A 14394-nucleotide genomic window follows, 5' to 3' on the forward strand; every position below is an offset into this window, starting at 1 on the left:
TATTTAATTGCACAAGTATGGATTCCTTTAAATTAAATTATTGAACAACGAAATTAATTTTATTACATAATTAAATATTAATTATTACAGGAAGCTCTATTAAGCCGTTAATTCATATACCCGGTAATAGAGCAAACTGTAATAATCAATACTTTACTTTAATTAAAACATCAAATGTTTCTTCTAATTATGTTATCACAATAGCATTATTAAAAGAAACATTTTGAATCATATGTGCGCTCAGCTGATCGGCTGAGCGCACATATAATTAGCGGGTCCGCAGCACAGTGAGTTCATTGTGCTGCGGACCAGCGAAGAGGACACATGGAGACATCGGATGGTGAGTATAAAGCTCTCCCCAGTACCTGTCTGACATCAGTCTGGCCCCCAAGGGGTTAAGGGGGATGCAATGCATCCTCCCTTAACCCCTTGGGGGCCAGACTGTAAGCAGTGATCTGTAAAGATGCTGCATACTGTAAGGTGCACAACACCGCTCACAATGATGGGTGTTGTGCTCCTGTTTGTGTGTTTCTCCCTTTTTGTTTTTCAGATATCGGTATCCAGTGGATTACGTCGGATTCGGTGGACTACGTTGATGACCAGCGGTTGTTTGGATTTTTTTTTTTTTAAATGAAATGGTCAATGAGGGGTGTGGGTGTCTTTTTATTTGAATAAAAAAAAATTTTCACTTGTGTCTTGTCTTTATTTCTTTACTTTATAGACTTAGTAGTGGAAGCCGTCTAATAGACGGAATCCATTACTAAGTTGGGGCCTAGTGTTAGCCGGTATAAAATGGCTAACACTAACCCCCCATTATTACCCCAGTACCCAATGCCACCAGGGGTACTGGGAAGAGCCGGGTGCCAGTGATCCCGGAGCGTCAAAATTGGCCGAATCTGAGGCTCCCGACTCCCGCGCAGCCAATCAGTGACTGCAGCGGGGCCGTGCACTGATTGGCTGCGCGGGAGCCGGGAGCCTCAGATGCGGACGGATCGCGCTGCCGGTAATGTATTATCCCGGGGGGGTTAATGGGGCCGGGAATTACATACTGGCAGAGGGATGACAATACCGCTGCCAGTATGTAATTACATTGGAATTCACAGGGGCGGTATCCGCTGCGGATCCGCCCGTGTGAATTTACCCGAGCCGGAGCTGACACACTGAGCTCAGTGTGCCGACTCCGGCGAAGAAGATAGAAGACCTGGGAGCGTGAGTAACCCCCCCCCCAGCAAGGAAGGGGGGTCACTTAACCCCTTCCTTGCTGGTATGGGTGCAGTCTGACATCAGTCTGGCCCCCAAGGGGTTAAGTAGGGACCCTTACTTAACTCCCTGGGGGCCAGATTGTTCAGTATGGCACCCAAAGGGTTAAGGGGGATGCGATGAATCCTCCCTTAACCCCTTGGGTGCCACGCTGTAAGCAGCGATCTGTAAAAATGCTGCATACTGTAAGGTGCACAACACCGCTTACAATGATAGGTGTTGTGCTCCTGTTTGAATAAAAAAAAAAATTCACTTGTGTCTTATCTTTATTTCTTTACTTTATAGACTTAGCAGTGGAAACCGTCTAATAGACGGAATCCATTACTAAGTCGGGGCCTAGTGTTAGCCGGTATAAAATGGCTAACACTAACCCCCCCATTATTACCCCAGTACCCAATGCCACCAGGCAGGGCCGGCTCCAGGTTTTTGTGGGCCCTTGGTCGAGAGAGCCTCGGCGGGCCCCTTTGAATAGCAAATTATATGGCATCATTGTTAGAGGGTCTCTAGCTCTTGATTCTGTGTAGTGGATCAGCTGTGTTATATACTTATTACCCCCCCTCCTGTTTGAGTGTGTATATATCTATCTCTCGAGCACATATATACACACACTCATACAGTAGGAGGATAATAAGTATATAATACACTGCTGTATACCTACACAGAATGGAGAGATATATACACACTCATACAGAAGGATAAAAAGTATATACTACACTGCTGATTACCTTTTTCACCTCGGGGCACACCTACCAAATAAAGTTTGACAAAATAACAAAAAAAACAACAAACATAATTCGGTAACTCACAGGTGACGTCTTCTTTGATCTGATGCGATCGCTCTCTGTTTCCTCGCCATCCGGCCCAGACCACCATGATGATTTCTTCCAGCTACAATTCTTCTCTTCAGAACCTGTGAGACAAACATCTTAGGCTCCGCACATTTCCAGCAACTTCCTTCCCTTTTCCCCGCCCATAGGCTCCTATACATTAGTAACTCCGCTGCTTGGTGTCATGTGCAGTAAAGTAAGAAGGTTTGTGTCCCCATGCTGTGCCCCCATATAGTAATAATGCCCTCTGTCCCCATAGTAATGCCCCCTGCTCTGCCCCATAGTAAATGACCCCTACCCTGTCCCATAGTAGATGTCCCCTACCCTGTCCCATAGTAGATGACCCCTACCCTGTCCCATAGTAGATGACCCCTGCCCTGTCCCATAGTAAATGACCCCTGCCCTGTCCCATAGTAGATGACCCCTACCCTGTCCCATAGTAGATTTCCCCTGCCCTGTCCCATAGTAAATGACCCCTGCCCTATCCCATAGTAGATGACCCCTGCCCTGTCCCATAGTAGATGACCCCTACCCTGTCCCATAGTAGATGACCCCTACCCTGTCCCATAGTAGATGGCCCCTGCCCCATAGTAGATGCCCCCTGCTCTGCCTTAACACAAAACAAAAAATCATACTCACCTAATCCAAGGGACGGTCCTCTTCTTCCTGGCTTCTCCCTTCTGCTAGCAGGGACGGATCCGCTAGCAGGCGCGATGACGTCATCGCTCTGCGCCTGCTGAGGGGATCACGTCCTGAAGCGCTGCGGAGGAAGGCCCAGCCCAGGACGTCATTGAGGACGTCGCATCCGCCCAGCAACGCCACACCCCCCGGATGTCGCCAGCAACGCGGCCCGCCGCATCCCCCGTACTCACTGTCGGCACGACAGTGAGTACGGGGGATGCGGCGGGCCCCATTGCTGGCTATATCCAGTGGCTCATTGCTCGGGCAAGTGCCGGGGGGCCCCTTGAGAGGCTGTGGGCCCCGGCACTTGCCCGAGTACGCCACGTGCTGACGCCGGCCCTGCCACCAGGGGTACTGGGAAGAGCCGGGTGCCAGTGATCCCGGAGCGTCAAAATTGGCGCTCCTGGACTGAGGCGGCAGCAGGCTGGTAATATTTAGGCTGGGGAGGGCCTAAACCAATGGCTCTTCCCACCCTGGTGTTACCAGGCAGCTGTCGCTTGGTTTTTAACCCGGCTGGTTCTGAAAATAGAGGGAACCCTACGCCTTTTTTTAAAAAAAATTATTTATTTAACCCCTTAAGGTCAAAGCCAATTTTCGTTTTTGCGCTTTTGCTTTTTCCATTTTATGTTTAAAAGTCCATAGCGCTTGCATTTTTTCACCGAGAGACTTATATGAGCGCTTATTTTTTGCGAAACCAATTGTACTTTGCAATGACCGGCATTATTTTTCCATAAAATATGCTGCGAAACCGGAAAAAAATAATTTGCGCTGTCAAATTGAAAACAAAAACGAATTTGTTTTGATTTCGGGAAGTTTTGCATTTACGCCGTTCGCCCTATGGTAAAACTGACTTGTTATGCATGTTCCTCAAGTCGTTACGATTACAACGATATATAACATGTATAACTTTTATTGTATCTGATGGCTTTTAAAAAAATCAAAACATTGTTAACAAATACACGTTCCTTAAAACCGCTCCATTCCCAGGCTTATAGCGCTTTTATCTTTTGGTCTATGGGGCTGTGTGAGGTGTCAGTTTTTGCGCCATGATGTGTTCTTTCTATCGGTACCTTGATTGCGCATATACGACTTTTTGATCACTTTTTATTGCATTTTTTCTGGATTTGATGCGACCAAAAATGCGCAATTTTGCATTTTGGGATTTTTTTGCGCTGACGCCGTTTACCGTGTGAGATCAGGAATGTGATTAATTAATAGTTTGGGCGATTACGTGTGCGGCGATACTAAATATGTTTATTTATTTGTTTATTTATTCATTTATATTTATAAAATGGGAAAAGGGGGGTGATTTGGACTTTTATTAGGGGAGGGGATTTTTTATTAATAAAAACACTTTTTTACTTTTTTTTTTTACATGGACTAGAAGCCCCCCTGGGGGGCTTGTATATACATAGCACTGATCTCTCATAGAGATCAATGCTGTGTATATACACAGCAAAGATCGATTAGATTGGTCATAGATTGCTATGGCCTGCTGCAGGCCATAGCAATCTATTGACGAGCCGGGATCAGCGTCATTCCGACGCTAAGGCCCGGCACGGGCTGAAGAACGGATCTCCCCCCCGCGATCGCATCACGGAGGGGAGATCCGACCCACTAGACACCAGGGATAGTGTGCATAAAGCACTTCAATGCAGCTGTCAGGTTTGACAGCTGCATTGAAGTGCTTAATTAGCCGGCGCGGCAACGGGACCCGCGCCGGCTAACAAAGGCACTGCCCGGCTGCACATGTCAGCCGGGATCAGCGCCGTTCAGAGCAGGGTCCCGGCAGGACCCCGCTCTGAACACCCCCCGTGGCACCATGACGTATCAGATACGTCATGGGTCGCTAAGGGGTTAAAAAAAAAAAAAAAAACGAGTAGGGTTCCCCCTATTTTCATAACCAGATTCCCAGATGCATTCCAGAGGTGTTTGCATCACTTTTTAAAGATGTCTTTGAGAAAGTTCATAACGAATCTGGTTAAAATAACAATAACAAATAAAATCAAAGTTCGGTTCGGTGACGAACCGAACTTTTTGCAAAGTTCGTAACGAATCTGGTTCGTTACGGTTCGGTTCGCTCATCCCTAGTAAAAACATTGGGGGAGATTTATCAAACATGGTGTAAAGTGAAACTGGCTCAGTTGCCCCTGGCAACCAATCAGATTCCAGTTCTCATTCCTCACAGAATCTTTGGAAAATTAAAGGTGGAATCTGATTGGTTGCTAGGGGCAACTGAGCCACTTTCCCTTTACACCACGTTTGATAAATCTCCCCCAATAGGTTTATATGCATATTGATGACTTTTTTTCTGGCATTTCTGGGTATATGCAAAAGATAAAAATGCTATTGTTAATTTACACTAAAATGAGAAAACGTCAGGAAAAAACAGGGCAATCGTTGGGTGTGAGTGTTTTATGTTTTAAAAATGATTCATTACATCTATCAAGTAAGGTGGACACAAATTTAAAAGGGACAATATACTGATAATACATACCAAACCTAGTAGAGTTTTGATACATTTCTAGCTGGTGAGCCAGCTCCGCCTTTTCATTTTCTAAGCGATTATTGGTCAACCTGAAACGCATACCATATTGATATTTTACACAATGAAGCCACATGCAATTGAGTAAATCAATATTAAGTGTAATACAACATATTGATCTATGTACTGTGTGTAGGAAAGAAACTTTCAATAGACAGAACAACACTCTTGGAAAGAACAGTGTAAAAATCTTAACCCCTTCATCACCAGCTTTTTCTCAGACACAATGACTCATCTAAAAGATGCAAAGCACTTTGTTTGATCTGCGCTCCGCTCATCAAGCCGCTGGCCTTTCAGCGCTGCTCTGCTCCCTGCAGTTCCACCCCGGGTGCCGGAGAACAGATGGATCCAATCCAGGGAAACTGGGAGAAGTTTCCCAGGATTGGATACAGCTTTTCTTGACATCCTCGGAGGATTGTCAGGGAGCGGAGCAGCGCTGAAAGGCCGGTGGCTTGATGAGTGGAGCGCAGATCAAACGAAGCGCCTTGCACCACTGCTCATGGTCACCTGCTGGTCTCTTGTATCTTCCATGTTCCTGTATTGTCACAACACCACAGGAAGTACCAGCTCACCAGTGTGTACAGAAGTGTACTGCCTCAGTCACTGATTGGCTTAACAGGACTGTGAGATACAGGAGACTGAAGGTGGCACGGGAACAGTAAGTAGAACTTGATTATTATATTCCCATCACCCCCTGCCCTCCCTGTTTTTTTAACCTGCTAGTTTTTCTTCTGGTATACTTACCGGAGTATCTGAAACTCTCTAGCAAGGCCTTTGTCGCTCTTGGCATCTTCCGGGAAATGCTTTAGAATGTCAATCTTGGTCAAGAAAAATGTTGGAGATTAAAATTTAATTAGTTGAAAATAATTAGCACAGATAGAAAACCGCCACAAAAATACCCCTAAAAAATAAGAGACTAAAAATAAAAAAAAAAAGTATTTCTTGTTCACATAAAGCTTGTTTGTGATGGCGTTTGTATTGATAAGCACTACACCACTGAGAGTCATACTTATACCATATGCTAAGCTTCTGTAGGAGATGGTATTTAAAAAAATACCATGCCTCTGTTCCCTCCACATGTTTTCTTCACTCATTTGATGCAATGCTATGAGTGTAATGGTGTGTTTACACAGATAGATTTATCTAACAGATTTTTGAAGCCAAAGCCAGAATGGATCTAAGAGGAGAAATCTCAGTCTTTCCTTTATGACCTGTTCTCTGTTTATAGTCCTGGCTTTGGCTTAAAAAATCTGTAGGATAAATCTCTCTGCGCAAACACATCATTACAATCTTTGTGTGCATTAATAATCTTCCAGGAAGAGAAATACAATCCCAAAAAATATAAATTGATTAGTTTGATGGGTCTGATAATTATACATTTTGGGGGTTTTACTACTGTATGAATGCCTTCACAGCCTGGCGCATTAATTGACACCAGTAATAGGCTTAAATTATAGCAGAAATGTACACCAGTTTGTAGCGGGCAGATTTATGAGTGAAAGATTTATTATGAGGCATGCATCTCTCTAAAATATGCTGAATCTAACGCCATGCATGCTTAATTCAACTGCACTCTCCAGGAAGTACTGGCATTTGGTCTCCACTTATGCTGAGGTTACACGGAACGATTATCGATTTGCACGATAATGATCAGATTCGAACGATAATCATACGTGTAAACGCAGCAAACGATAAAACGACAAGCGAGAAATCGTTCATTTTGATCTTACAACATGTTCTTAAATCGTCTTTCGCAAAAAATTTGCAGAACGTTCCGTGTAAATAGTCGTTCACTGATTTAACCTATGTGCGAGATAGGCTTAAGCAATCGCAAAACTATTTTTCCGTACGATATATCGTTCCATCTAAACTCTGATCGTCATAAAAAAAGTGTGTGTTGCTGCCAGACACAGGGTCACAGTTCAGAGAAACAATTACATCCACTTACCTCCCTGGCTCCAGTGCTGCTGCCTGCATTCTGCTGCTCTTGTCCCCAGGTGGCTGCTTCCTGGTCCCCCTGTCCCCAAGTGTGGCTGTTACTGGTTCTGAGAGGTAATGCTGCAAGCCCACTCAGCGGCAGAGTCAGGACACTGCTACAGCCACTGAATGGCTGAGTTGGCCTACAATGTCATGTTTCAAGACCAGGAAGTGGTCGCACAACTTGGGACTAGAGCAGCGTTATGTAGGCGGCAGCACAGAAGCTGTTGAGGTAAGTGGATGTAATTGCTTTACCCATCCCCTCTCTGGGCACTGCCAAAAAATGGAGGTCCCGGCTGGAATACCACTTTAATGCCATATAAGGTTATCTGTTGGTCCAAAACCTGATATGTAATGTACCCAGCTGAGGATAGATAAAGGGCACTTTCCTTCAGAATATTGTATTTCTATATGTTCCTAGTAACATAGAAGAGAGTCCAATGACACAAGGACTGTTTTCTTCATTTTAACAGGATTCACAGTTACTTACTTCATCTTCTAGGTGCTGAATTGTTTGTTCGGTTTTTCGTTCACGCTCGGTTGCTTCTTTCAATAGCCTTTTCAGATCAACAATGCTGTCGTTTTTCTTTATAAGCTCTGCTTCCATCTCCTTCATCTTTGTTTCATACATCCTGACAAGTTAAAAAGGACCCTTTTATCTGGTTATTTTGTTAAAAAAGTGTCAATGACATAACAAAGTAGGAAAAAAAACATTAAACTGAAGAAATAGAAGGTTTGTGTGTAATACTCAATACTTTAATCAAACTCTGCACGGGTGCTGAGAAGCATTTAATCTCTTGTGAAGAATGTATGGAAATATGGCCATTATGTACGGGGAGCTTCATTGGAGACTTCTCTCTATCTCTTTTATAACGTCTCTCACCTTTGACGGCTATTAATTGCAACAGGTCTGTATTCACTGCTGGGTATAGCCATAGAAGCCATTCCTATAGAAAATGTTGTGCAACCGTTTCAATGCTGTAATATAGGCTGCAGCGTATTAGGCACAATGCTTACACAATGTTTTTATTTTTCCTTTGTATTTGGTTCACATGAACATTGAGGAATGAATGCATTAAAGCACATCTCTTACAGAACCCTACTTTTTTTGAGCGTGCTCCTATAGCTAAGGTGAGCTTGCAATAACTTTATAAGAGAACAGTTATTATAGCATGATAAAGAAGGGTTTATTTCAATAAATCTTAAAAGGGTTGTCTCACAGAGACACTTCCATAGAAAGTGGCTAATTGTTGGTGAATATCTGACCATGTATTATACAGACAAGAGTACCTCCACCTGTTATGTCTGTATGTCCTAATAGGGTATGTAGAGAAGGACTGACATGATAGTGAGACAACACTTTAATCACCGTAGAATTAAAAGTTGTGTGACTTACTTATATACTTTCTACTTCACAAACATTTTTAGGACCTGCTGAAAGTAAATGAAATCTTCATGTGTTACATAGAGGCTAATAACCTATACACCAAAATATAAAGGGAACACAGCACTAGCTAGCGTGACACTCCCTTTATTCTCAGGATCAAAGGGGCCTAGGAACATGCTCTAATTTTAAGAGAGGGGTGAACTACTTTAGGTTATGCTGCTGTATTATGTATACAGTTTTACAGATTGTTCCTGGATTGCAGATGTCAGAGACGGAGCACACTGGATTTCAACAAATCTCATCCTTTGTTCTGGCAGAAGATGTATCTGTAAGTACATTGTCACTTCCACACTAAAACAAGCTTTTATAACCAAAAATGCATGTGTAGAAGGAGGCTGGGGGAGATGAGGAGCAACAGAAAACTATTAAGTGTGTGGTGGTGTTAGACCTGTATAGGTTTTTTTTAGCTTCCTTTTGAGGACTGTGAGGATTTGAAAATCAACTTATTAAAACATTGCAGAGATTTTCACTGTGTAGTGATTTGGCGCATCACTTACTATTTAAAAAAAAACAAAAAAAACATCTTTATTTAAAATGATTTTAGGCAAAAGAAATTGACAACACACTGTCACATACTTGCTTACAACTACAGACTTCCAGGCTTTGGCCTCTGCTCCTTCTAGCTGTGGTCCTCTGCTTTCAGCAAGGCTCAGTTTACTTCTGGTTTCTTCTAGGTTTGATGAGAGTCTTTCATTGACCACCTCTAAATTCCTTTTTGCAATTCTTAATTTTTCTGATGTTTCAGTTTCCTGCATGTGTCCAAGATGCAACATAACCATAAATAAGCAATACTAGCTTAACAATTTCAGTAGAGATCCAGGCACCCGGGATGAAGCGCCAGGGAGTAGCACAGAGATCAAAGGCAGTCAGCATAGAAGCCAACTGTCTAGCAAATAAAGCGATCAGCTTTGTTTGTAATGTAAATTTTCTCATCTCTAAATTTCCGTCTAGGTAGTAGTAACTACCTGTGGTATACTGTAATATATTTAACCCCCTTACAGTTTTGATGGGCCAGGGCCATAACAGAATTACCCTTTGTCACATTTCTCTATCAAAAAAGAAGCAGGAGCCCTGCTGCAACTGCTAGGAATGGGGAGGAGTCAGTTCCCAGCAATTTAACCCTTTACAGGGAGCACCTGCTTGTTAGGGGGAGGGAGCTTCCTTTGCCACCTTCACCATGCAATAACTGCTGTGATCTGATGATTTCCATGGCAGCAAGGGAATGGCCAAGTGGTATTAGTCTGTACTAATACCACTGTTAGGCTGTTTTTTTCTAATGACAGGTATACTTTAACAATAAACAATTATATTATGACTGACTATTATCATTTAAAAAGAAGTCAACCTAGTTGGAAATCTTTGGGTGATAGAAGAAAGATCAGGACATTATTCCCATAGGAAATACATTAATGTTCGACTGCCAAAAGTTTGCATATGAGGAAGCTGAGAGAGATAATCATGAGCTGAACAATCCTCCTCTGAAAATTATTAAAAGTTTATGCCCATCTTTAAATATGTACGGCTGTGACAGCAAAACAATCGTTCAGCTAATCATTAGTTCAAGGATTGTTTAACCATCCACCAACCTTTATCTAATTTTAGAACTTTTAGTATGAAATGATTCATGAGACAACACCCTTTAAATGTTCTCTGGTAGATGAGACTCACAAATAGCTCAACTGAGAAAAAGATGATTTTCTCTTCAGAAACAGGTGAAGTAGCAATACTCCTCACAATGTAGAAGTAAATGTGGAAGTATATAATATTCCAGTAATTACATTGAATCGGCTTCTGCACAGTTAGCTGACGTGATCTTGTGAAACAATGTTTACACCGTAAATTGTCTAAATGGTTTAATCATATATGATGACTGGAGCTTAAAAATGACGCAGATCATGGATATTCTTTTCTTACCGTTTTGAGTTCTTTCCGAAGTCTCTCATTTTCAGCAATTACTTTCTCCATGCCTTTTGTCTTTGCTTCATATCTCATACTAAGCTGTCCACCCACATGCAGCTGTAGCTTTTCAAGTTCTGACTAGGTGGGCAATAAAGAAAAATGACTATGAAGAAGTGATCTCGCACAACACAGAGACTTTTATTAATGTAGCATTAAACATTAGCTTTAGAGGAATAATGCATAGATTTAGGTCACAATGAATGCACCTGACATAAAATGATAAAAAGAAATGATCGTGAAGGAAGACATGTTGGTAGTGTACCTTGCAGTATACTGAGGACAATGTCATTTATAGAAAATAAAAGAAGAAAAGGAACATTTTACACAAGGTTACTCAAGGTTTATACCATTAATGGCCTAGTCATAGGATAGGCACCCAATGTCTGATCAGCACTTTATACACAATAAAGCTTGCCAGAAGCCCTGTGCTGTCTACTTTGTAGTTGGTGTGGATTACTGAAGCTCCATTCCCATTTAGTTCAATAGCAATTTACACTCACACCTTCCTAAATGCTCCACATAAATTGACAGCCAGTGGAAGCCTACTCCATAGGGTTCTATTAGACAAGACAATTATTTTCTCTGATTATCTTACAGACACAGAATAATAGTTGTTAGCTATGATTGTTATTACAAATCATTCTTATAAGAAAATTATAAGTATGCAAACAATCGTAATAATGAATGATGTATATACAACAACAACATGTATATACAACATAAGATTTGCAAACGATTAACAACGATTTTATGGTCAGCTCAAAAGATGGGATAAACGACACACAAACACAAATTTTTGTTAGTCATTGGATGGTTGCCTGCATACACATGGAAAGATTATTGCTTATTGATTTTTGAACAATAATGTTTCCGTGTAATAGGACCCATACACAGCGGTTGTCAACTGCTATCTGCAGCAAACACCCACTGCTAATCACCCAAATCAGCAATTTTGACCAGCACCCCTGCAATGTGTTCTAAAGGGCACTGTTGCTCCTATGCTACTAATAGTAGAGCGCTGATTTTACAAATCAATATGATCTGTGTAACCAAAAGATTGCTTAGAAAAGTCCATTGATGGGACTTAAAAAAGTGTAACAAATAAAAAAAAACATTAAAGTTAACTCTTTATTTGGGGAGGAAATAATTTGAGTCAACCCCCCCCCTCATATTTTGCAGGGGAAAAAAAGAATAGATTCTGGAAAATGCATGCAATGCATGTGAAAATGTCTGAACTATTAAAATCGAATTTTATTGATCCCGCACGGTAAACCCAGAAAAACCCCCATCCCAGATAAAATGTAAAAAGTGGTCAAAAAGCCCTGTCAAAGAATGGTACCAATAAAATCAACAGATCATGGTGCAGAAAATGAGACCATTATTGGCAGTAAAAGTTTCAGACAACAAAGCCCTTCAAAAACACAATGGGATACCTTAAGTTTTTCATTTTCCATTTCCAGGTTAGATAGCTTCTCATTTGTCAGTACTCCAGGGGCCTTCTTCAGTTCCTCATTTTCTCTCTGAACTCTTTCAACCACTCGTTTCATCAATCCTATAGTCTTCTCCAGTTCTGGAATGGTCTTTCCACTTCTTCCTGACTATGTATTCATTGAAACACATAAAAAGATTAGTAGATGGTTAATTTTACATAATATGCACAGATGGCGATATAAACACTATTACATACATGTACAATGCATATTTTTCCCAACAAAAAGAGGGAACGACAAAGTAGGACTGGCAGCCTTGACTTTTTCCCTGTTGAGATGATGGCACCTAGAATGTAATGTAATAAGACAGATTCAGCAGGGAGCCAGGTGCACCACCGCATAATTCTCCCAGCCATAATGAGATTTTTTGGGGGTCTTCGTATGACATGCCAAAAGTTTTTTTTTTTTTTTTTAAATGACAGTAACACTTAGAATTTTGCAGCCCCGTGGTTATGCCTCAATGATTTTTGTATAACCCACTGACTTACGCTGTAAAATACAATAGATATTGTATGAATGAAAGAAGATAATTCTTATGGGAAATGTCCTTTTTTGTGACACTGATGAGAAGTGTATTGATGTAAAAAGTTGCAGAGTACGCTTACTGTGCAAGTTGGTGGCAGATGCATCAATACAACAGCCTGGGAGGCTAGTGAGACTCTACGGCTTCTCTCTATAGCTGTAACATTCATAAATGATTAAAGTTGTTATTGAGAATTATCTTTCCCACCTATTGGATGTTTTGTACAGTGTAAGTCAAGTTTTGGTGTAAAGTCAACAAAATAGTGTCATGCATTAACTTCTATTTGATTTAGCTAAATAATTAGCTTTTGCTAATAAGGCCTAGTATACACTTAGTAGCTGCTTTATTATGCCCACCTACTTAAAGCACAGTTCTCAGCATGGATTTGCATACCAAATTCACCCAAGGCCAGATAGTTCATATGAACAGGGTTCAGGGATCGCTTTTAGTTTAGTCATTAACACCTCCAGTGCCACAATTTAGCCAGTTTTATGTTTATGCAAATGAGCTAGAAGTGCCCAGGAAGGTGTTCCCACGTCCCCAGCTCAGTTATGCCCCTTCTTTCAAAAAACATTCCCCTTTCTTGCCTAGTAACAAATCATCCCCCTGTACTCAGTATGGGCAGTATGTGGTAAGCTATATCAATTTATTATTTTTATACTATTGTTATCTATTTTATCATAAATAAACTGATCATCACTCATCACATACTACTCATAACTACTCATTACCTTTCCAATATATTTAACCAATACGTACTCCTTGAGGATGGGTACCTTTATAATTCTATTATTTAAAAGACTAGTCTACACATTTTTAAAAGGGTTTTCATGACATAAAAAAATTACAGTAACTGGCTTAGGGAAAGAAAGAAAAGAAAAGAAAAAGGAAAAGGGAAAGGGAAAAGGTTTACTCACCTTTCCTGAGTCCCTGCTGCCAACAAGCTCCTAAACTCTGTTAATTGCCGCTATGTCCTGGGAGTTCATGACGTGTCATCCTCAAAGGAACTGGCCCACCAAGCCAGTAACTGGCTGAGGCAGAACACTGCTGTAGCCAGCAATTGGCATTGTTTGCAGGAGCGTTGGGTCATCAGTTACCATGAAGTAATAGTAATGAACAGAGACCAGAAGTGTTGGCGCTGCAGAAGTGGGGGTTCGGGTAATGTAAGTATAGCTTGTTTTTTTACTTTTATGCCTTTCTTTTTTAATGCCAACAGTGTCATAGTTTGTTGTGGTCAAGCAAGATTGAAATAAAATAGTAAAATATGGTAAACATGGAAAACAGGCAACAGTTTTTCAAAGACACTCACCCCTCTGACATGTCCAAGTTTACGTTCTGCATCCAGTTTATCTTTTTTGAGAAGATCACACATTTCCTTTAAATTAACTATTTGATCCTACAAAGTAAAATATGAACATATACGGTTATCAGAAAAGCACTGCATGCAACAAGGTTTTTACTATTCTTGTGTTCCTGAACACAAGAGAACTCTATAAGACTCGCAAACAGAAGTGTTATTAAAAAGGAATAAGATGATGCGAGCATGCACAGCCTTTTTGCTTGTCTTGCTGTGACCTGAATTTTTCTAAGATAAATTTATACATTTTTTACTTATACATTTAAATGTATTTATTACTTTAAATTAAATAGTATTAAAATTTGGGCTATTTATATGTCTTTCTGTG

The 14394-nt window shown here is 41.1% G+C and overlaps 1 protein-coding gene across 3 annotated transcripts in view; it reads right to left on the reverse strand.

Moving 5' to 3' along the window:
* The window catches only part of CEP290 (centrosomal protein 290), a 175895-nt gene that overhangs the window by 4084 nt on the left and 157417 nt on the right, over positions 1-14394 (reverse strand). For 2 of the 3 annotated variants that reach the window (XM_069974121.1, XM_069974113.1), the window contains exons 45-51: positions 14019-14105; positions 12130-12294; positions 10652-10774; positions 9314-9486; positions 7781-7922; positions 6058-6131; positions 5266-5345 (exon numbers count right to left, since the gene is read on the reverse strand). In XM_069974121.1, coding sequence (XP_069830222.1) covers positions 5266-5345; positions 6058-6131; positions 7781-7922; positions 9314-9486; positions 10652-10774; positions 12130-12294; positions 14019-14105 — 844 coding nt within the window. Of the gene's footprint in view, positions 1-5265; positions 5346-6057; positions 6132-7780; positions 7923-9313; positions 9487-10651; positions 10775-12129; positions 12295-14018; positions 14106-14394 lie in introns of those variants that run through there. The other variant, XM_069974129.1, reaches the window with a different exon arrangement.

This window comes from Dendropsophus ebraccatus, chromosome 1, assembly GCF_027789765.1.
Source record: "Dendropsophus ebraccatus isolate aDenEbr1 chromosome 1, aDenEbr1.pat, whole genome shotgun sequence".
Taxonomy (NCBI): Eukaryota; Metazoa; Chordata; class Amphibia; order Anura; family Hylidae; genus Dendropsophus; species Dendropsophus ebraccatus.